Below are 25027 nucleotides of genomic sequence, written 5' to 3' on the forward strand. Positions count from 1 at the left end.
TGACCTGGTTGCACTGGAAGAATGTGACAAAAATTGGAAAACTATTATCTTGAACTTGAAAAGAGTTCAAACATGAATACTGCTTTTACAAGAATAAAGTGATGGGTAAGAAAGTAAACTATCTAAGAAGATTGACTGCCAGATAAGGAATACAAGCTTTAACCAGGAGAAGCATTTCAAGTACTAAGGATGAGCAATCTTCTAGGATAGCAGCAAAGTGAGAGAAACTGAATTAAGTTGAAGCACAGTTAACATTAGAATGAAAGCTAATCAACTTTGGATGTCTTATTCATAGGGTGGAGGGCCAATGACCTTCGATGTTAGGCCCCTTTAAACAACAAGCATCATCATCATCATCATCATCATCATCATCATCATCATCATCATCATCATCATAGGGTGGAAATAACTGTGATAAAAAAGGGCACAAGAATGACAGCTGGTATGAACATGAGGGAACAATGGCAATAGACATGAGTTACGTTATGAATATGATGGATGTAGCTGTGTCTATGAAAAGGCCTTGGTGGTGGTTTCATGTAAGAAAAGCACAGGGCAACAAAGAAGACAGTTATAAGCTGCAAATAGAAGCTTTGGTGATACGCAGTTTGGAGAGAGAGAGAACATGCTAATAAGCAACACCAGCTTTGCAGAATTTACCCACCTCTAGTAGTTTTCTTGCCCTGTGACTCCTTTATAAAAATAGGTTTGAGCAGTAGGCACTTGAACTCTTCACTTCCTGCATAAATTTGTTTAGGGCTCCCATTTACAACAGATGATGGTATTTGAAGCTGAAGAATATTGAGTACTCCATTTTCCTCAGCCCACACCTGGAAAGAAGATTGCAACACATTACAAGAATCATATTCATGAAATTTAAAAAAATAAAGTTAACAACAGTACTACAGGCCAAGCAATCAACCTCCTCCTTTAATGTTAAAATTATCATTCATTGTTAAATTATGCAACCCTACAATATAAAATATATTCACCACCCTCCGGAGAGATAGGTGGTATGTGATGTACCAATACCGGTGAGCCCATTGGCACTCCTCGGTCGGTATTGATATAAAAATATTTCAGTAAACTAATTTGGAAAAAGTGATTTAGTTCTTCATTTTGTGATATGTTAATTTATATGTGAAGAAATAAATTTGGTATTTCTGTGTGCGTGTTTGTTGCCAGGGGTTTGGTTATTCTGCAATGGTATGGCTGACACAATTATTTAGTGTTACAGTGTGACAGTATTGGATGGTGACCCATCCACATTCTGACCACGCCAAATGTTGCTTAAGTTAATGATCTTATGCTACTTATTGTACAGTACGTGATCGTTAATAAGTGAGAAGAGACCGGGCGAGTTGGCCGTGCGCGTAGAGGCGCGCGGCTGTGAGCTTGCATCCGGGAGATAGTAGGTTCGAATCCCACTATCGGCAGCCCTGAAAATGGTTTTCCGTGGTTTCCCATTTTCACACCAGGCAAATGCTGGGGCTGTACCTTAATTAAGGCCACGGCCGCTTCCTTCCCACTCCTAGCCCTTTCCTGTCCCATCGTCGCCATAAGACCTACCTGTGTCGGTGCGACGTAAAGCCCCTAGCAAAAAAAAAAATAATAATAAGTGAGAAGTGGGTGTAACATTTTATAAGCATCCGTATAAGCAGCTTTATGGCGCTCTGCCCCAGCTGTACCCGTCGTTCCAGTTCTTCTGTTATGGTTAGGAAGTGAGAACTTTAGGGTCTTGGTTCGTGGTATGGATGGTCTTACTTGGTGTGTGTGGGGGGCGGGGGATTAGGCTTGTAGGCTGTAGTATTGGTTTGGTGGTGGGTGTGATAGGGATGTGTTTTGGGCCGAAAGTATGTTTAGAAGTAATGTATGGAGAAGGGTTGATGTATCTTGGCTGGGCTGATGGATGTGGGAGGTGATGAGAGGACTTGGGTTTGAGGGTGGTGGGATTTTGAGGCTTAGTAGAAGGGGGAGGTTCTGTGTACATGTTGAGGTGTTGTGCATGTCTGTAGTATGCTTTTGTTGCCTTTTTAAGGAATGGGCAGTTTGCACACCTCGCCTGGTCCCTTAGTACCTCACAATCAGTGTGGCGGTCATAACCACCACGTCTGGTGCAGCGGGTGGGTTCTGAGCATACTGCTGCGGAATGATTTAATTTTAGACAATTGTAGCACTGTGTGATGAGTGATGGCCTGGTAGGTGTGTGAGTTCGAGTTTCTTGGGCGGGGGTGTTACGTGTTGGTGGTTCCTGTGACTTGGGAGCAGGTTTTCTACGCCTGTTCCTAGTCAGTGTGTACTTGGCTTGTGTTTCTGGTTTCGAGGCTGATAAGGTCTCGGTCCCGGGTTCGGTTGCCGTTGTTAGTGTTTGAGGTGGAGAGGGTGGTGAATGGAGATTGGTGTCTGTGTCAGGTGGTAATGTAATGTTTGTCTGTGTAACTATGTCTTTATTGAATGGCATTGTTTGTGCAGTTTGGTGGTTGGTGTTTTTGAGTCTCTGTGTGTATTTAGTAAATTTCCGAGGGGGAGAATTTGTTTGTACTTTAAGAGTGTTTGGTTTGGAATGAGTGCCTTTCTCTGATATACTGATGTCATCTGTGCATATTTGGTATTCAACATTATGAATAGTTAATGCTTGCACAATTAACTCGTAGCCTTCGTATTCATGTGCAAATATTAAAATGTAGCAGTTGTCTATTTCTTGTACGTAGTTGATGTGGTGGTGCACATTACGAATAGCGAAAGCTACAAGTTTACGGTGGTCGTGTTCTGCACGTAGTAGCTGTTCATCTTGTTCTGGGGTGTAGTGAATGGAGGGAATGACTATTGGGTTGATTCCAGTGTACACAGGAGGGTTTTTGAGACAGATTCATAGTGGTTTGTGGAAGGGTGAATTGGGGTTTTCATATTCGTTAGCCATGGCTGTGATTTGGGGAGGATTTGGAATTTAGAACCGTTAGTACAGAACATACAGAAAGCGAGACTGTGATAGTTCAGACAAGTAAAAAGAATGGGAAAGGAACGAGTAGCAAGAAGGGAATTGGAAAGAGAAGTTAAGGAAAAGAGACCAGTTGGAAGACCGAGAAGAAGGTGGATGGATCAGATTTGGAAGGACATTAGAGAAGCTGGATTGGATGTGGCGGAAGTAATGGAGCAGGAAAAGTAGAAGGACAGAAAGGAGTGGAGGAGGCTTGTTAACCACACTCGGGCGATTGAAGTGGGACATTGATGATGATGATTGGAAGTTGTAGTCTGGGATGTCGGTGTCCTGGCTACTCTTTCCACCAGGGTTGTCCCTACTGCGTGGGTGGTATTGAGTAGGCTGTACTTAGATGTTACAGGAACACTGGAACGGTCAAACTCAGTAAGAGGACCGGCTTCGCGTATTGCTACTCAGCAAGTTACGGTCGGGTCCGGTATGGTTATACTGATCTCGCAGTGACAAGAAGCGAACCGGTAACCGTACTGAGAGCCTGACAAATTGCTATTGGTCGGGATGACTTGGTCCTGCCTCGTGAATGGCTGGCAGGCGTGAGCAAGTATTGATTTTTGATCCTGTCCGACGGGTTGCGTGGTGCTGGTGTGTTAGGAGCTCGTGGCTGAGCGCTCCGTGCGGTGAGATGGGGGTACTATTGTACCGTAGACTGCTGATGTTGGCTAAGAGACTAGTATACTTGGGACTAGGCTCCTGGTTGTCGTCCATGATGTGCTCTCTTCAAGCATTCATGCGGGAATGCAAGGAAATATATTTAGTGAAGACCGAAAGTATTTTACCATGCATTTTTTGGCACTAACTTATTTACTACTCAATAAATAGTCCTGACAAAACAGTAAGTGAATAATTGAGCAAAAGTCTAATATTTGGTGACTACTTGAAATAATACATTAAGTTTATCTTTCCAAGTTTTCAAGGAAGCATTTTAAAATTTTGAAATGTAATAGCTTCCACACATTTATAAACAGTGTTGTGTCAATGTATTTATGTGTTCCTTACAAATAATGAAAGAAATATAAACGTTAAGACTCGTTGTGTCTGTATAACTCATTCAGCAAGCATTGGTTCCTAAACCTGTTTTTCAGCAGTATGTGTCGTGACCAGAGATGGGAATTTGCCTATTTTATTCCTGTGTTAAGAAATGAAGGTTTTGGAGGTATAAATCCATTTAGGGTCTTTTAGCTAGATTTCATTCATTTTATTGTGCCTACAAAAGCCTATTTCAGGGGTTTGTGCCTATTTGGAGTATAATTGCTTATTCAAAGCCTTTTGACTGTATTTTTAAAAACCCGGTTTTCTTCTAGTACATTATGAGATAAACCTTATAATTTCGTGATAAATTTTTGAAATTCCCTCTCGAAGTAATCTTTCGTCCTAAAGGTACAAATGTTCGTTCACAGGTAATGCTGTATATCTTGTTTCTGGAAACATCCCCTTAGGCTCTCTACTTTCACCCAGCGTGGGTCACAGAGAATTATTACTATGCGGGGGAAGGTGGTTGTTGTCTTTCGTGGTGTGAAATGTTTGCGTTATTTTAATAACAGATACATTATCTACAAAGAGAAGAAGGACAAAAAGCTATAATTTAGTATACGGGTACATTCAACTTTACCGTACTTTTTACCAAGTTTCGTTATTATTGTGAACATCGGATTGTACTTGTAATTTATGATGATGATGTTTGTTGTTTAAAGGGGCTTAACAGCTAGGTCATTGGCCCCTGTACTCACATTTAATGTTCTTACCTCTTCAGACTGGAATTTTAGTATTTTGCAGAACAATTTTAACCAGCATGGCGTCAAAATGTGTTTCGGTTTCACATATTTAATACCATAATTTTGCAATGTTTGACATATAAATAATAGTGTTAATATGCATGTTTTAAACATATCTAAGTAAATTAACATATCACGAATTAACAAAGGTATTACAAACTTACCATGCCCTTTTTTTCTCTACCACGTTAGATGCCTACGAAGTACCGTCAATACTAAAAAGGAAACTTTGTTTAAATCAGTAAGGCTGGTAAAGGAGCAAAACTACTCTTTTTATAAAGAGTGTGAGGTGTCATGGTCCAATCTAAAATATATTTTTAAACAGACTGAAGATGAAGACGTCAGGCACTGCATCCCTAAACGAGGCAAACCGTTTGTTTTATCGGTGGGGATGGAACAAAGAATATATAAATATATTCCCAATATGCTGGAACTGGAATCAGTTTGACAGTTTTGCAAATATGAAAGTTTTCTACTGCGATTTTTTATGAACATGAATGATGCTGTGTCATGATGTTTGCGACGGGGAGTTGCTTTATTGTCGTTAATTGCCCCCCGCCACACAAATTATACTTTCTGTTCATGTCTTTGTAGTGGTTGTTTGATAAAATAAGGAATATTTTATTTTATAGAATAAATAACATAGTTAATAGTATTTTAAAATACTTCCCAAGATACTATCACGGATTTACCGAGGATATCATGAAATAATCAATGGTAGTCAGATGTGACAAAAGGCATAAGCTGCACAGAGCAGATAAGTTAAACTATTATTTCATCCACAAATATTAATGACCAAAATGTCAGTATAACGAAATACAACTTGAAATTGTTTAAATATGCGCATGATTTTGCAATATTTAAATAATTGTCAAATTAGCACAAAATTACCAATATTTACCCTATTGTCGCTGGTGTGCTCGACAGAATTATCTTCTCATTTCTCAATATTTCTTTACCCCACAAACAAAAATAGAAATTCTCGGAAGACACGAGAAATATTGCTTGGCAAATTTCCATCAGGAGAAACAAGGAACAATTTGACCTCAAAGCCTTCAACCCCTCCAACCTCCTAAGACATATGCGAGAACCAATCAACGTCGAACTCTGTTGCACAACCCACATCCCCTACCTTCCTCTCAATGAGAACTGTTGTACGTGTACGCTTTACCTTCAGAATGTGTTGTGATATATTGTGAAGAGGAAAAAGTGCATCTGCAGCAATCCCCAAGGAAAAATCGTTGAAATCCTACTGGCTGAAGCAGTGGATCACAGGGGATCCAGATTTCACTACAGAAGGAAGAGTAGTCTTTTACCAAGCTTGCTGCAAAGAGGTAAGTTCATTTGTTCCTTTTATCTTTTTTGTCCATGTGTAGGATGCTGCGCCCTGAAAAGGGCTAACTCTTTGATTGTCATTGCCGTGAGGTCGCTGAGGACAGTACGGTGGCATCTAGTCTCTGTTGCTCGCTTAGCACCACCCAGGGGTCACGTGTAGGGCGATGTGAGGTTAAACCTACAGACGTGAGCAACTTCAATTTTTTGAAGTAACACCAGAAGTGATTACATGGATAAAAAATTTGGACATTAAAATATAAAAGTGAAGTCCTGATGCTGTCACCAACTTGTATATTTGTATATTTTGTATTATGTTTGTATATTTTGATTGTCATGTACACATAATACGCTAATAATAATAATAATAATAATAATAATAATAATAATAATAATAATAATAATAATAATAATAATCTTTTTTGTGATTGAGAACTACGATCGTATTTTGTTGTAGCATTTATAGGCCTATTAATTTATGTATTGTGGCAAGTTGTTATGTTGCAATGCTGTCTTAGGCGTGAACTTTCAATCATTTATATTGCTAAAATGTAAATAATAATTTAATTACTGAATGAGGAGTTAGAATGCTGGTGGTCTCTTGTCACAGAATGGATGAAAATTAAAAATCAGTATTTTGAACTCTGATTAATTTCCTGTGAAAATAGAGATTTACAACTGAAATGTAAATTTTTAAAAAACCGTGAGTAACTTTCACCAGCGCTATGTGTAGGCCCTCCTCTGTGAACCATGTGACCTTGCCGCGGTGGGGAGGCTTGCGTGTCCCAATGATGCAGATAGCCGAGCCGCAGGTGCAACCTATATCGGATGGGTATCTGTTGAGAGACCACACTAACGAATGGTTCATCGAAAGGGGGGTAGCTGGCTTTCGGTAGTTGCAAGGGCGGCAGTCTAGATGATTGACTGGTACGGCCTTGTAATAATACTCAACATGGCTTAGCTGTGTTGATACTGCTACATGGCTGAAAGCAACGGGAAACTACAGCCGTAAATACCTCCCGAGGACATGCAGCTCTCTCTGTATGAATGATGTACTGATGATGGCTTCCTCCCGGGTAAAATATTCCAGAGGTAAACTAGTCCCCCATTCGGATCTCCGGGTGGGGACTACACGAGAGGGGGTGATCATCAGGAAGATGGATACAGACATTCTGCGAGTCGGAGCGTGGAATGTTAGAAGTTTGAATCGTTGTGGTAGGTTAGAGAATCTGAAAAGGGAGATGGATAGGCTAAAGTTAGATGTAGTTGGTATAAGTGAAGTACGTTGGCAGGAAGAGCAAGATTTTTGGTCAGGCGACTACCGAATTACCAACACAAAATCAAACAGGGGAAATGCAGGAGTTGGTTTAATAATGAATAAGAAAATAGGGCAGTGGGTAAGCTAGTACGACCAGCATAGTGAAATAATTATTGTCGTCAAGATAGACACAAAACCAATTCCCACCACAGTAGTGCAGGTCTATATGCGTACTAGTTCAGCGGATGATGATGAAATCGAAAGAATATATGAGGAGATAGAAGATTTAATACAATATGTAAAAGGTGATGAGAATCTAATTGTGATGGGAGACTGGAATGCAGTAGTAGGCCAAGGAAGAGAAGGTAGTACAGTAGGAGAATTTGGATTGGGACAAAGGAACGAAAGAGGAAGTCGGCTGGTTGAATTCTGCACTGATCATAATTTAGTCCTTGCCAATACTTGGTTCAAACACCACAAACGACGGCTGTATACGTGGATGAGACCTGGAGACACTGGAAGGTATCAAATAGACTTCATTATGATTAGGCAGAGATTCAGAAACCAGGTGTTGGATTGCAAAACTTTCCCAGGAGCAGACGTGGACTCTGGTCACAACTTGTTGTTCATGAAATGCCATCTGAAGTTGAAGAAATTGAAGAAAGGAAAGAATGCAAAAAGATGCGATCTAGACAAGTTGAAAGAAAAGAGTGTGAGGGATTGTTTCAAGGAACATGTTGCAAAAATACTAAATGAAAAGGCTAAAGGAAACATTATAGAGGAAAGGTGGAGAGTCATGAAAAATGAAGTCAGTAGGGCTGCTGAAGAAATGTTAGGAAGGAAGAAAAGAGCAACTAAGAATCAGTGGATAACTCACGAGATACTCGTCCTGATTGATGAACGATGAAAAGACAAGAATGCTAGAAATGAAGAGGGCAGAAAAGAATACAGGCGATTAAAGAATCAAGTGAATAGAAAGTGCAAGGTAGCTAAGGAAGAATGGCTGAAGGAGAAGTGCAAGGATGTCGAAGGCTGTATGGTCCTGGGAAAGGTAGATGCTGCATACAGGAAAATCAAGGAAACCTTTGGAGAAAGGAAATCTACGTGTATGAATATTAAGAGCTCAGATGGAAAGCCACTTCTAGGGAAAGAAGACAAAGCAGAAAGATGGCAGGAGCATATCCAACAGTTGTATCAAGGTAAAGATGTAGATAATTTGGTTCTGGAACAAGAAGAGGCAGTTGATGCTGATGAAATGGGAGACCCAATTTTGAGGTCAGAGTTTGACAGAGCTGTGAGTGACCTAAATAGGAACACCGGGCGAGTTGGCTGAGCGCGTAGAGGCGCGCGGCTGTGAGCTTGCATCCGGGAGATAGTAGGTTCGAATCCCACTATCGGCAGCCCTGAAAATGGTTTTCCGTGGTTTCCCATTTTCACACCAGGCAAATGCTGGGGCTGTACCTTAATTAAGGCCACGGCCGCTTCCTTCCAACACCTAGGCCTTTCCTATCCCATCGTCGCCATAAGACCTATCTGTGTCGGTGCGACGTAAAGCCCCTAGCAAAAAAGAATAAATAAATAGGAACAAGGCACCTGGAATTGATGACATTCCCTCTGAATTACTGACTGCCTTAGGAGAAACCAGCATGGCAAGGTTATTTCATTTAGTGTGCAAGATGTATGAGACAGGAGAAGTCCCATCTGATTTTCGGCAGAATGTTGTTATACCTATTCCCAAGAAAGCCGGTGGTGACAGGTGTGAAAACTACCACACCATTAGTTTAGTATCTATGCCTGCAAAATTTTAACATGTATTATTTACAGAAGAATGGAAAAACAAGTTGAAGCTGAGTTGGGAGAAGATCAATTTGGCTTCAGAAGAAATGTAGGAACATGTGAAGCAATCCTGACTTTACGTCTGATCTTAGAAGATCGAATCAAGAAGGACAAGCCCACGTACATGGCATTCGTAGATCTAGAAAAGGCATTCGATAATGTTGATTGGACCAAGCTATTTATGATTCTCAAGATGATAGGAATCAGATACCGAGAACGAAGAATTATCTACAATCTGTATAAAAGTCAGTCTGCAGTGATAAGAATTGAGGGCTTTGAAAAAGAAGCAGCAATCCAGAAAGGAGTGAGGCAAGGCTGCAGTTTGTCCCCTCTCCTTTTCAATGTTTACATAGAACAGGCAGTAAAGGAAATCAAAGAGAAATTTGGAAAGGGAATCACAGTCCAAGGAGAGGAAATCAAAACCTTGAGATTTGCCGATGATATTGTTCTTTTATCTGAGACTGCAGAAGATCTCGAGAAGTTGCTGAATGGTATGGATGAAGTATTGGGTAAAGAGTACAAGATGAAAATAAATAAGTCCAAAACAAAAGTAATGGAGTGCAGTCGAACGAAGGCAGGTGATGTAGGAAATATTAGATTGGGAAATGAAGTCTTAAAGGAAGTAGATGAATATTGTTACTTGGGTAGTAAAATAACTAACGATGGCAGAAGTAAGGAGGACATAAAATGCAGACTAGCACAAGCCAGGAAGAGCTTTCTTAAGAAAAGAAATTTGCTCACTTCAAACATTGATATCGGAATTAGAAAGATGTTTTTGAAGACTTTCGTGTGGAGCGTGGCATTGTATGAAAGTGAAACATGGACGATAACTAGCTCAGAAAGAAAGAGAATCGAAGCTTTTGAAATGTGGTGTTACAGAAGAATGCTGAAGGTGAGATGGATAGATCGAATCACGAATGAAAAGATACTGAATCCAATTGGTGAGAGGAGATCGATTTGGCTAAATTTGACGAGAAGAAGGGATAGAATGATAGGACACATCTTAAGACACCCAGGACTTGTTCAGTTAGTTTTTGAAGGAAGTGTAGGTGGTAAGAACGGTAGGGGTAGACCAAGGTATAAATATGACAAGCAGATTAGAGCAGATGTAGGATGCAATAGTTACATAGAAATGAAAAGGTTGGCACAGGATAGGGTGGCATGGAGGGCTGCATCAAACCAGTCTATGGACTGATGACTCAAAAACAACAATACTTTCAATGTTATGACCTAAAAGCAGCATGCGAGTTTCCAAAGTTCACTAACACAACAGTAAATTTATTGCATGTTTTCTCAAATGCTTGTTTTTCAGAACTGTTTCACTAATAATTGATAACTCTCCAAATTTCTCAAATACCGTAATTAAATTTTGCATTCATATTCATTTCATATAAAAAAAACTCTACTAAAATTACAGCATTAATTTTAATTATTTTTCCCTTAAAAATAAAATGTTTCAAATCAGAGTTGAAGAAAAATGATCTGCTTAAAAGTAATTTGATGAAAATGTGCACTTTTTATACCAGTACTGGTATTTCAATTATTCAAGTGCAACTTGTACCTACAGCAAATAGCAAATGGGAAACATTAAAAAATATTAATATTTGCGTACAGTATCAGGGAAATAGGAAAACAATGCACGGCAACTATAATTTTGAATAATTTCTGTACTGGTGAAGGTTAGGTAATATCTGAATACCGGTATGTGGGGAAAGGATTCTGTCCTTGCCATGATAAATTGAATATCAGCTGTGCATTCTGTTGCTTAAAAAAACAAAAAACATACAAGTAAGCAAGTTAGCTTGTATAGTTTTAAATGAATGTTGATACTATGATCATAGCCACAAAACGCTTTGTGTTATGTGAAATCCAAACCACAGGTATATGACTTTTCATTTTTTAAATTCTAGAATTCAGCCTATGAATTTGAATATATCCTAAGAACCTTCACTCCAATAATGTAAAAAAAAAAAAGCTACAGTTCACAAGGTACTTGGGCACTTCCCACCGCAACACTGGTTTGAACGCAAGGGACGGCTTTGAGGCCACCAATCACAGCTATGGATGCTGCACACTGTCAACACGTGATTAGAAGTTAGATTGAAGATTCAATACACTCAAGTTTTCAAAAAGCAATGTTTCAGTTATAAAGAGATTTTACCTTCTTCATGTTACTCCAACAAAATACATTTAAATTATTAAAAACAAAACTACTAAACAATCACATACTTATATAGAGCTCTATGAGGTCTTCTCATCTTTTATATTTCATTAAGGCTTCTAACTCTAAAGGTAAAATTCTACTTATTACACAGAGACAGTTAATGTTTTGTCAAATCATTCATTCCAGCCTTGGTGAGAAATTAGTAACAATGTAACTTCACTATCATGTCCCCCCTCCCCACAAGAAAAGTAATATACCTTACAAATAAATAGTTACAGGTTTAAGTACCTCCCATTTCCTAAGCATTAAGCATTTTTACCAGCTGTGCTGGGATTCATATCCACAACTACGCATACTAGATGCAAGAACCTAATTAACTGTTTTACTGAGTCATCCATCGTAAGTTATGCCTACAGATATGGTAATGATGGTTGCAATGATTGTTTTAAAAGAAAGTACTATAAGATAATCATCCCTCCACATTCAGAGAGATCTAATTTATATGTCTCACATATACTTTTTTTTTTTTTTTTTGCTAGTGGCCTTACGTCACACCGACACAGATAGGTCTTATGGCGACAATCACATATACACAGTACAGTTATTAAGTCCATTGACTGGCAGCATAGTTTCAGTGTGGTTCACTATAGCGGATAGGTTGCGCCACAAGATGGTGTCACGACAGGTCTTTGCTCGTCCAAGCAAGAGGCAATTGTGTGCATATCAGTGTAAGTAGAACTACTACCTCTATTGTGAAGAGTAGTTGAATGTGAGCAGTTTAACATGAAAGTATCACAGTTTGAGCAAAGGAGCATCTTGTTTTAACAAAAAGTAGGCAAATTGCTAGCAAAATGTTTCACATGATGAAATTGAAATCATGTGTTATGCCACGATGGAAAAAAGTGCTACAAGACAGGTCAAAAGGCAAGGTGAGGTTTGAACTACACTCCCCCCCACTCATTTGGAATTGTTTTTGTAGAGTTCATCCCACAAGACAGAACCATAAACAGGAACAGCTCCAAGGAGATCCTTCGCCGTCTGCACAATTAGTTGTAAGCGTCCTGAATAGTGGCCTATGAAGAACTGGCTGATGTTACACAATGTTTTTACACATCGCTCTGTGGGTATCTGAGAGGAACTGGAAAAACAACACGTCACTGTTGTGTCACACCCTTTATCAATGGTAGATTTAAAATGTCTGTGCCCCAAGGCACAATTATAGCATGTGCTCTCCAAAAAAAGAACAATTGCCAAATACTTGAAATAACAAGAGAATATGGTACACTGTAGAAGTAATATTTAGAATTACACAAAACCAGAGTATTCAGCTCCTGATAACTTTTAAAGATGAAAATAAATTCACCAATCATAGAAGTTCTCATCTCACTTTGACAGTAGTGAAATCATCGATAAAAACTTAATAGTTCTCATCCTTCATTTGCTAGCTGACATCAGACAAACCACTCTTCAGAGATTATGATTTACAAGGAAGGGGACACAGATTAGGATTTACAAGGAAGGGAACACCGACATACCATTAGCCAGTTGCAATATTTCAAGAAACAAAACAGTCAAAACTGAAAGGGGTTGATAATGACACACATTAAATGTATGTTTCTTAGCTTTTAAGAAAGTAAAGTGCTGTGATATTCTAAGAATAAATAGCAAAACATTAAGGCAATAACTTCTAATTTTAATTATTCAAAGCATACAATAGTATTACTGTAGGTATTTAAAAACAATATTATTATGGCAGCCAAAATTTTCCAACCTCAATAGTGTTGCCCAAGGCCCACGCCTAGTGAGCTTACAGGGTCTCTCTTACAAACCCAGACCAAATGCATGGGTTTGTACTCTGCATTACGGCAGCTACCTCAGCCGAACATGTCGCATGTGACCGACCCGATTTAAGTGTGTCTACAATCTTATATGAAATATTACCTTACAAAAGATGCTGGAAGTGTCATCCTTGCTGAGTTATACAGGCATTGTATCTGGTAACCACATTCTGGCAGACACGAGTGAGTTCTGCCACTGTAATGGTTCTGATTTCATTCTTAATGTTTTCTTTCAGTTCCTCCAATGTGTGAGGAATTGTTTGATACACTTTTTCTTTCCGTATACCCCACAAGTAAAAATCACACACTGTTAGATCAGGAAAACAAGGAGGAAACAGACCAGCACTGATCACTGTCTGCAAACACTTCTGAAATTGTAAGAAGGGAATCTTCTGCTGCATGAGCAGGTGCGGAATCTTGCTGAAACCACCCACGTAACTTCTCTTCTTCCATTAACTGATGGAAGAATGGTGTCAAAATGCCATCTTGGTACCTATCTGCATTTACTGTCATCTCAAAAATAATAATAATAATAATAATGTTATTTGCTTTACGTCCCACTAACTACTTTTCACAGTTTTCAGAGACACCAAGGTGCCAGAATTTAGTCACGCAGGAGTTTTTTTACGTGCCAGTAAATCTACTGACTCGAAGCTGACATATTTGAGCACCTTCAAATACCACTGGACTGAGCCAGGATTGAACCTGCCAAGTTGGAGCCAAAAGGCCAGCGCCTCAACCGTCTGAGCCACTCAGCCCATCATTAAAAAAAAAGCCAAATATTCACCTTGCACTAACAGCACGCCGATCTTCCTAACATACTGAAAGACTACATAAATATCATTATTCTTATAATTGCACTTCAATACAGAACTAAAATGAAATTTATAGCTTATAATCGACAAGGTTGTGCAAGTACGTCGCATCAAGGCTAAACCACTCGCTGAGGATTTGATCATGCAATTCCATCAAATTGCGGGGATGCTGACGACAGCATTTTACCTGCTGTTCCAACATGTCCCACAGGTTTTCAATGGGGTACAAGACACGATTTTGCAGGCCAATGGAGATGTAATAGGGTGGCGAGTGTTCATAAAACCAGTCACATACACGTCCAGCCCGATGAACTTTGCTATTATCATCTTTAAAAATCAGGGTATCAATAGCATACTGATCATGCAGATGTTGACTGAAAGGCAACACCTGATCATCCAGAATGTTTAAACAAACATGCTAGTTCATGTTAGTGGTCACCTCAGTGAGCTGGCCCAATCCATGATATAAAAAAATTTAAAAAAAGCCCCCAAAACATCACAGACCCACCTCCGGCTCGAACCTGACCTTGCACACATCGAGGATGAAATGCTTCATTTGGCCTTCGGTGCATTCAGTGACATGAGTCATCGGAATACAGGCATAAACATGATTTGTCAGACCACATAAAATTCCACCAGTCAGCTACCGTCCATTTCGATGATTTCTAGCCCATTGAAGATGCGCAGCTTTATGTGCCTGTGTGAGCAAAGGCCTCTTGCGATGTGACAGACACCAAATGTTCATTGCATGCAGTTCCTGTCGCAATGTTCTCTCGCTAACACGTTGAGATGGACCTTCATTCACTGACTGTGGCAATTCCTGACAGGTTTGGAAGTAATTTTGATTCACAAGCCGTGAAACACATCACCGATCCCTCTCGGTCAGGAACATTTTCAGACCACAATTCTGATGTGTTTCATCACCACGTGTATTACACCACTGCTTGCAGATCCGTTGAACAGTACGCTGCGAAATACCAACCAATCCAGCAACTTCACACACCATATGGCCATGGGCACGGCTAAACACGATTGCCACTTTTTACCAATCCGTCACATCCTTACATCTACCCACGTTGACGTACACTTTCTGCTTGAAACATCAATGTCTCACTGATCGCTACTGCCTGATGCTCACACAGAGGCAGTGGATGTGTTGTTAAGCACGGGACTCGTTCGCTGAACCATCTGTACAGGCTTAACAATCCATCTGTGCGTGTGCACTATGGTGACTAATTTTTTGTCCAGTAAGCTTATTGTACTGCAGTTATATGACTGTCTTATATGAACACAATCACTACCAGCCAGTAGAGAATACACTAATTAATCACTCTTTGATGGTTATGAATACTGAAGCTATTGTTGTGTACATCATGTGATTAACACAGAGATAACTGTTTCCTGCTGCTGATGACAAGGTTGCCACCTTGGAAAATTACAACCCAGGCAACAGAAAGCGATACAATTGACATGTGTAAAGAACTAAAATGCACTTATCTACATATGGCTCACATAATGATATGCATGCCTTATTCAAGACAGACTCACATTTTCTCCCTCATGGACAAAACAGCACATTGCACTGATTATCTGGAAAATACCGAAAGTGGGCTTATCAGCTTTTGGCTCTCACTACTTCAATTTAAATTTTTTTTTACTCTCACAGTTCACATTTTATCACTAAAATACAAGCACAGGATTGTTTCCAGATTATCACATTTGATGCTACTTCATCTGCAAGAATCCTTCTATATGCAGAAAACCCTCTTGCTGTCTACATTCGTTGCAGAAACCATATGGCTTCAAGACAATTTACTGTAAACAAGTAATTATCCTCAGCTAAACCCTTCAGCAGTTGCATCACATAGTCATCAATTCCTGTATTTTCAGAAACAGCTTCGGCTTGCATTTGTAATGCAATTTAACCTCATTGAAAATCTTGTTCTGAACGATCTTTAAACAGGGGTAGAAAGGAAAAACACGGTTGCTTGAAATACATCTCATGCTAGATCATCTTTCAACTGCCTTTTTTCAGTTTTTCCACACTTTCCCTGTCAGGTATTTAATATTTCTAACTTCCTTCTATTGTTGATCACTTTGAACCCTGTTCAGAGCACATGAGACACTATCAGCCAGAACAAGTTTTTTCACAGATTCCAGTTCATGAAGCAGTGTATCAACCTTGGGGATGAGTTTACGTGCTGTGGGTTCGTGTTATATAAATCTCAAGAGCAAATACCATTACAATATATCGACAAGATGCACATCATTTTTATATTACACAGACACTGCACGTATAATATTATAAACATATTTTTTTCATTCATTCTGGAATTTGTGGACAGTCCAAATTTTTACAGGGTATATTTGCCTGAAAAAATGTCTTTGTCATATCGGCAATAAGTTCCTCCTTCTCAGTCTTCAATTTCTTTGCTGCCTGGAGAATATCTCCAATGAGTTCTTGATGTTTCATTTTCATTTGTTTAATTCCTTGTTTTTCTTGTGCACTTTCGAGTATTTGTAGAGTTTACAAGTCTTTGCGTTTTCAGTTAATTCACATTGGAATATTTGCACATTAATACTGTATAATCCCAAGTACCACCCGGCCCTAAATAAGACCTGCACCCTATATTTTAAAGGACGACATTTTTAAAGAGAAGTTTCACTCAAATTTATTACAATATTTACTACAGAACAAGAATGTCATTTCACTACATATGTTTCACGAATTTAAAATAGTTTCAGACAGTTTTTCTTCAATTTGCTTTATGTCGCACCAACACAGATAGGTCTTACAGAAACGATTTTTAGTGACCTTGAAATAATACCCAATAAATTATTTTTAAAATACACAGAAAAAGTTATCAATCACAGAACGATAGTCAACTATTCATTCATCATCAGAAGTGCCAACTTCAAAGCTTTCACTATCACTTTGACCATCATTTTCCCACACAATGTCGTCTTCGCTGCCATCCATACCATTAGATATACTGCACTTCTGGAAACTTTTTCAGACAAGGTCACCAGACATACGATCTCATGCCGTCTTTACCCAGGAACAAAGCAGCAGAACTTCTGTGCACTTAATATGGTCAGTTGGCGTCAGTGCATGACTGTCAGCCGCCAACCACTCGGTAAACAGCTGTTTCAAGGTTGCTTTGAACGGACGGTTTACACAGACATCCAACGGCTGTAAAATAGACGTCAATCCGCCCGGAATGATTGCTAGGTCGGTTTTTGTATCCTTGGTTTGCTTCTTCACAGCTGCTGTTGTGTGACCACGGTAGCTGTTCATAACAAGCAAGCTTTTCCATTGATGTTGCCAAACACATTTCAGCCAGTCTTCCACTAGTAGACTGTCCATCCAACCATGAGTCCTGAGTTTTGACGATAACTCTAGCAGGTAGATTTTCTTTCAGAAGCATTTTTCTCTTCAAGACAATGTACAGTGGAAGTTTAGTTCCATCACCAAGTATACATAACTTTACTGCACACCTCTGTTTTTCATTACCACTTGTTCTGATGATAACACTTTTTGACCCCTTAAGTACTGTCCAATGCCATTTCAAAATAGACGGACATCAGATCTGCATTTCCAATTTCGGAAAGCTGATGATGATGATGATGATGCTTGTTGTTTAAAGGGGCCTAACATCTAGGTCATCGGCCCCTAATGGTACGAAATGAAATGACAAATTAAAAGTTCAAAATCATCCACTGACCAAAATAAAAAATGTCCTGAAGAATGAATGGATGGATATGAATTTAAAACAATCAGTGGATCCAACCCAAAAACTATCATAAAAAATAGTATTACTGACCAAGGGACCACTTCTAAAGCACAATCCAGAATCGAGGATGCTTGTTGTCTAAAGGGGTCCAAGATCCAGGTCATCGGCCCCTCAAAATGGTACTTATCGCTAGTAAAGTAGAACCATGGTATTTGTCATGTTGGGGTGCTAATCAAAAGTAGCATAGACTCACATGGTGAAACTACTCACAAGTATTGTACGTCGAACAGGTAACGCAGACCTATGGTGTTTCTCACATAATGGCGACACATAGGCAACGCAAACCGATAGTGTCCCTCACCTAGGTGTACTAATCACGGGCGCTGGTATTCCCGTGGTGTTCCTCATATAGTGGGTACTAATCACAGGCAAAGCAGACCCACGGTGTCGCTCATATAGTGGTACTAATCACAGAAAACGCCCAGACCAGTGGTGTTTTTCACAATGGTACTAATCACGGGTACTGGAAACCCCCAGTGAATCACTCTGCTGCTACTAATCACAAACCTATAGTGTACCTAATATAGTTGTACTACCCACAAGTAAAGGCAACCCATGGTGTTCCCCGCGAGATGGTACGTATTTGTACAGAATCCGTTCAATTTTAGGAATCTGTGCACTCAGCCCGTGGAGAGCTCTACGATCACCACTGCTGTTTAAAAGAAAATCTTTCTTCTTTCTCCAATCTCAAATACAAGATTCATCTATATTGTATTTCCTACTGGTGGTACGATTTCTGATAATTTCAGCTTCTTTTATAACTTTCAGTTTTTCAATTACAGTAAAGGACCGCAAACGCTTTGTTGAATTCATGTTTACACATGGCACCCTAAGAACATGAGACCGTAGACTGACTGCCGATGAGCACTTATGGTAAAAGAAAAGTGAAAATGTGTTTGGGTTGGGGGAGCACGTGCTGACAAGCTCGGGTGCCAAGTCACAGTGACCACAAGTGTGCCGATGTTTGATTTCCGGGTTGTTCTGTATTTAGAAATAATGTTACTGAGTTTATAAACTACAGCCAACTTTTAGGAAAGTTTTTTTACATCGCACTGACACAGATAGGTCTTATGACAGACGACGGGACAGGAAAGGGCTAGGAGTGGGAAGGAAGCGGCCGTGGCCTTAATTAAGATACAGCCCCAGCATTTGCCTGGTGTGAAAATGGGAGACCATGGAAAACCATCTTCAGGGCTGCCGACAGTGGGGTTCGAACCTATTATCCCCCAAATACTGGATACTGGCCGCACTTAAGCGACTGCAGCTATCGAGCTCGGTAGGAAAGTTTTACACACATTTATATTATAGAACAAATCTCCATTATCACATGAAATACATAAGAGGGAACAATGTATACACACATGTCCACTTGTTATTTTCAAACACACGCTGTTGGAAGACGTGGTTGAATCTAGTGCCAACCCTTAAAACTAAAATACACTAAAAACGTAACATTACCTAAGACGCGTGAAGTATCACACCGCTAAATGAAAGGCTTGAATAAGACCAGCACCCAATTTTTAGAAGAAATATTTTCGAAAAAGAAAGTGCGAGTGATTATACGGTACACTGAATACATAAAAAAGCCCTCTTATTTATATTGTTCAACTCTGAAATGAACAGTCAACACTTTAGATTTTCCCATTTAAATTTATAAATAAACGCAGCAGTAACACATTCAACCACATAAAAAATGAAGGAAAGTTAAAGATTACTAGCAGTAATTACCCTTAGCCAAAATGCTTCTTCCAGTTTATCCGTTACAACAGTTAAACTGCATTGCTGTCTTCAAGCAGCTTATGGTTCTTTTCAAGAGAATGATGCCATGTGTCCTTGCAGAAGCACATCAGATCTACGTGTTGAATCAAAATAAATGTTATACTGGGAAAAATACAAATTTTGTGACACTTATGGTGCATATTACATTATTAGCTTTTCAAAAATGCCCATTTTGTGATTAGGATCCATTATGTCATTATGCAATATTTTGTGGTTTCAAAACTTGGTATTATTGCATGTCTAGACCAATTAAATGACGATATAATCTGAGAAATGATCAAACAAAAATTTTGCAGATATGTTAATACCAAAAATAGGGCTTTACTCATCATCTTCAACTTATGATGATGCTCGTTGTTGAACTCTTTCTGGTCTAACTGCGAGCATAGCTCTCAGCAGCCGAAATTACGTTCAGGCCGCGCTGCGAGCATAGCCCGTAGTAAGGTTTGACAATTCACTAAAAATCGAGAACGAGCTATGCACGCATTCTGGGGGTTACATCGTGTTTCATCATGTATTAGTTACGAGAGTATTTCAGCAGATGGCAGTATTATATGTCTAAGTCAGAGAATTTACGATATTTTGAACACCATGCATCAGTAGATGTTGTCACGCAGTGAGCTCTAAGACATGGCTTCTCGCGGCAAACATGTGCTTGACGAAAGTGATATTTTCTATAGTTTATGACATATTATAAGTTTATGCGCAAATGAACATTTTATTGACATATGAATTTGAAACAACTTCTTACATTTCATTATGATTGGAGTTCGTTTTACGGCCTAGCGCATGCTCCCGCATATTTCATATTTGCGTGAAAACGTAAGATTGTCTACATATTAGTAAAGTTGTCTGTTTAGAAGACTGTACTTTCCCTTTCTCAGAAGTCTTTTGTGGCAAATGGAACAATAATTTTACATTTAAGTAACTTTTAACAAAATTTATCAATTAAAATAAAATTTCATAAGAGCTCCCATTTTCATTATTGTAATTATTATTGAAAACTTATTGTTTTTATATCGTACTCATTATTGTTGTTGTTTTGTAATTGCAATGCATATTTTATATTAGCGAAATAGGGTAAATATAACTGTATTTCAGAAAACTGTACTTGCTTAGTTATCCGTCAGACCTTTCCTCCATTCGCAAAACATGGTATAATATATAAACAATTTTAAAATCTCAAGTGATAGTTGACATGATACAAACAGTGTTTTTCAGAATTAGATGCTCAAACAAGCACAAAGAAAAAAGAATCATGCCAATACCTCCTACAGATACATAGATATAATGTTTTAAAGATCCTTAAAAATGCCCAGTCCAGAACGTTTGTTATGGATATTAAGGCCCAGACTGGAATGGGTTAAAGGGGCCTAACATTTAGGTCATCAGCCCAAACTCAACTTATAACTTAAAATGAAATTACTGTAGGAGCTGATAATCCTGTGGTTTACCCTCAAAGCAACAGTCATTGCACCACCATTAAAAGATAATTGTTAAATAAATGCAGAATACAGCAATAAGTCAAGCTGGATAAAGAAAATATAAATAGAAAAAGCGATTTTCATGGGAAAGGATGAAAAGGACATGTACAAAGTAAATAAGAACAATTTAAGGAAATATTTCAACACTGCTCTGTTTTTGTTATTTGTTATATGTTGCACCAACTCAGATCTTATGGGAATGATGGGATACAGACAGGGCTAGGACCAGGAACAAGATCTTAATTAAGTTACAACCTCACCTTTTATCTGATGAGAAAACAGAAAACAACAGAAAACCATCTTCAAGGTTGTCTACATTGGTCCTGTACTCTAAAACATGGGCAGAGTTTCTCATTTCGCCTTTACTGCATCCGTGACCCAAAGTACTCCTACAAATGCATACATTTCTCTGATATTAGTGGAAATCCACACAAATTTTATACCAGCATCACATGAATTTAGAGTCTGGTATAAATACCTTGTTTTTTTATTTGTATAATTAATATGATTGCAATATATCTGAGTCAGAAAATAAGATATATGCCTAAGGAATCAAAGTCACGTTTCAAGATTAAATGTTTGTCTTTTTTTTTTTTTTTGCTTTATGTCGCACCAACACAGTTTTATGGCGAAGATGGGATAGGAAAGGCCTAGGAATGGGAAGGAAACGGCCATAGCCTTAATTAAGGTACAGCCCCAGCATTTGCCTGGTATGAAAATGGGAAACCACGGAAAACCATCTTCAGGGCTGCCGACAGTGGGGCTCGAACCCACTATCTCCCGGATGCAAGCTCACAGCTGCGCACCCCTAACCGCACAGCCAACTCACCCGATAAGATTAAATGTAAGGTCACTTCTACTTCCGTATATATTTCCTGGTTTTGCCGTCTGCTGTTCCTCTTGCAAGTCACTTCCCAGGTCATCCCACTATTAGATGTGAAGATGGGTCTACCACCATCATATTGTAGTGGAAGATTTATGCTTACACTGTTGATATCATCATCACCATCATCAGTCAAAATAGCACTTTTTTTTTTTTTTTTTTTTGCTAGTTGCTTCACGTCGCACCGACACAGACAGGTCTTATAGCGACAATGGGACAGGGAAGGGCTAGGAGCGGGAAGGAAGCGGTCGTGGCCTTAATTAAGGTACAGCCCCAGCATTTGCATGGTGTGAAAATGGGAAACCATGGAAAACCATTTTCAGGGCTGCCAACAGTGGGGTTTGAACCCACTATCTCCCGAATACTGGATACTGGCCGCACTTAAGCGACTGCAGCTATCGAGCTTGGTCAAAATAGCACAAACCTCTTCAATTTCTTCAACACAGTCTTCAGTTTCGATGCTAAAGAAACAAGATAATCACTGTCATCAACATTATCGGCATCATTGTCAGCATGCAGCATATTCTATTACCACCTCTAAATCCTCCATATTATCAGTATTATATTTTCTTGCTAACATTTTTTCACGTGCTAAGAATAAATTGATAGTACTTCTTAACTTTTCTGCATTTTATTCTTAGCTGCTCATTCTCAAGCTAATAATGTACCAGTTTCAGTTTCATGCTATAGAGGTATGCACCGTTGTCATATAAGAAACTCATGTCAAGAGAGAGAGAGAGAGAAAGTATGCATACTTCCAATCTGGGTATAATAATTTTTTTTCCCTACAGGTTGCTTTATGTCGCACCGACACAGATAGGCTTTATGCCGACGATGGGATAGGAAAGGGCTAGGAGTGGGAAGGAAGTGGCGGTGGCCTTAATTAAGGTACAGCCCCAGCACTTGCCTGGTGTGAACATGGGAAACCACGGAAAACCATATTCAGGGTTGCTGACAGTGGAGTTCAAACCCACTATCTCCCGAATACAAGCTCACAGCTGCGCCCAACTAACTGCACAGCCAGTTTACTCAGTAGGGTACAAACGTAAAAAATAATCATTTTCAGAGGCTTAATTAAATAAATGTCACTTCACTTTTACTTTTGGCTATAGCATGGTATTCACCAATGTCTATTTGACAATGTACCTATGGATGAAAACTGGCAAGAAGTTTAATGAGTACAATAATTAAAAAATGACAGATTGGGTACTGTTGTGCCCAGCTTGGTATACAGAAGATTAATAAGAAGCTTCTTGATATTTAATGGGCTGAGACTAAAGCACTGTACCGTATTCTGCCAGGGTCATGTCTCCCAACAAATCATACGAATGCTGACTTATAGCAAAACTTCATGTGTTTGATTCCAGTTTTAGTTATTTGTGTTTTGATTTTTCCTACTGGTTTAACACTGCACTAATTCAGATGTGTTTTCAACGATGATAAGAAATGGCTAGGACTGGGAAAGGAGTGGACATGACCTTATATAATGTACATCCTTGTGGGAAAATTGGAAAATAATGGAAAATCTTATCAACTTGAGTATAATAATAATAATAATAATAATAATAATAATAATAATAATAATAATAATAATAATAATAATAATAATAATGGTACATTAATATTTAATAATATTTAATAATATTTAATAAACTCACTTGTTCGAAATACTTTTTTCTTAAATGTGTGTTTTCTTTTAATCTGGCCTTTGAAACTATTTATTAAAAAGAACAAAATCAGAGAAACAGATGCTAACTTTTGGTTAAATTTTTTCCATTAGATGTGGGATGACTTCCTAGTAGCTTCTTTGTGAAAATACAGAGCTAAATAATTGCCTTGAACAGACCTTATAATACAGCCTGTTATCAACAATTTTGAGTCTAAGGCACTTCAAAACAGGATGAATTCAACATACTACTTACATCTGTAGGAGAAGAACAAGTGACGTTAACAGTCATTTCCTGAGGAGCAACTTGAAAAGGAATATGTCGATGTACAGTTTCACTGATTCCTGAACAACCATTTGATCCTTTGCTTCTCTCTGATGCAATATCGGGTAGTTCAATGACTACAGGAGATGATCTGCCAGTCCAAGATACTTCTGTCACGTCCTTAGGAGTCTCTTCTTGAAATTCTTCTTTGATTATTTCATCCCAATTCAAATGAGACTCTCTATTTGTTTTACAAACTATAACACATAAGAAGACACAGAACACCACTTAGAGCTTAAAGTTGCCCATCATGTTGCATAATATCCCACTCCAGAATAAGTTAAGCATTGGGTCATTAGTCTCAATGGAACTAATCACATTATCTACTCAGAAGAAGGGAATCAGGAATGGCATTAGAGCTTTTAGTCAGGTGTTAAAGTGAGTTGAAATAACAAGATGGTTTCTGTCAACACTAGGATCTGAACCCCTAGTCTCTCACTTTTTCATATGAGCTAGAACAATGGACATCATCATCATCCTCCTTGGCATTAAAATACTTCATGCTTAAATGGAATGTTAATGTCTCGAAGGTTGATGACCCTGTTAAGGTAAGGTAAGGGTGTATTCTGCCCGAAGGCGGGTCCGAACCTCCGCAGAGGTGTGCCTAAGCCGGAGTTTACGTACGGTAGGGTGGCCAGTTCCTTTCCGCTCCTCCATTCCCTTACCCCCCACCAACAGCGCATGCAACCCATCCAAATCTTCACCACGCCCAATGTTGCTTAACTTCGGAGAGCTCATGGGATCCGGCGTTTCAACACGGCTACGGACGCTGGTGATGATCCTGAAATTAGTGATGAAATATATATTGCGTATAATTAATTCAAACAAGCCAACTTTCAAACGTAAAAAATTAGGAGTATTTTGGTGATGTGTCACAATGTACAACAACACATCCCTTATGACATAACATGCACCAATTAAATAAAATTCAACATATTTCACAACGCTATTACTTTTTTTTTTTTTTTTTTTTTAATCTGCATGTAAATACTGCACATATCTGAGCTTCAAGAACGCATCACTTATCATCCTACGACGTGCTGAACACCATATGACTAGTGTTCCAGGTGTTGACATGGGAAA

The 25027-nt window shown here is 38.9% G+C and overlaps 1 protein-coding gene across 6 annotated transcripts in view; it reads right to left on the reverse strand.

Moving 5' to 3' along the window:
- The window catches only part of LOC136864377 (BLOC-2 complex member HPS3), a 360759-nt gene that overhangs the window by 241636 nt on the left and 94096 nt on the right, over nucleotides 1-25027 (reverse strand). For all 6 annotated transcript variants that reach the window (XM_067141299.2, XM_068226258.1, XM_068226259.1 and 3 more), the window contains 2 exons: nucleotides 23876-24141; nucleotides 665-830 (listed from right to left, as the gene is read on the reverse strand). In XM_067141299.2, coding sequence (XP_066997400.2) covers nucleotides 665-830; nucleotides 23876-24141 — 432 coding nt within the window. The remainder of the gene's footprint in view (nucleotides 1-664; nucleotides 831-23875; nucleotides 24142-25027) is intronic.

The sequence above is a fragment of the Anabrus simplex genome, chromosome 2, assembly GCF_040414725.1.
Source record: "Anabrus simplex isolate iqAnaSimp1 chromosome 2, ASM4041472v1, whole genome shotgun sequence".
Taxonomy (NCBI): domain Eukaryota; kingdom Metazoa; phylum Arthropoda; class Insecta; order Orthoptera; family Tettigoniidae; genus Anabrus; species Anabrus simplex.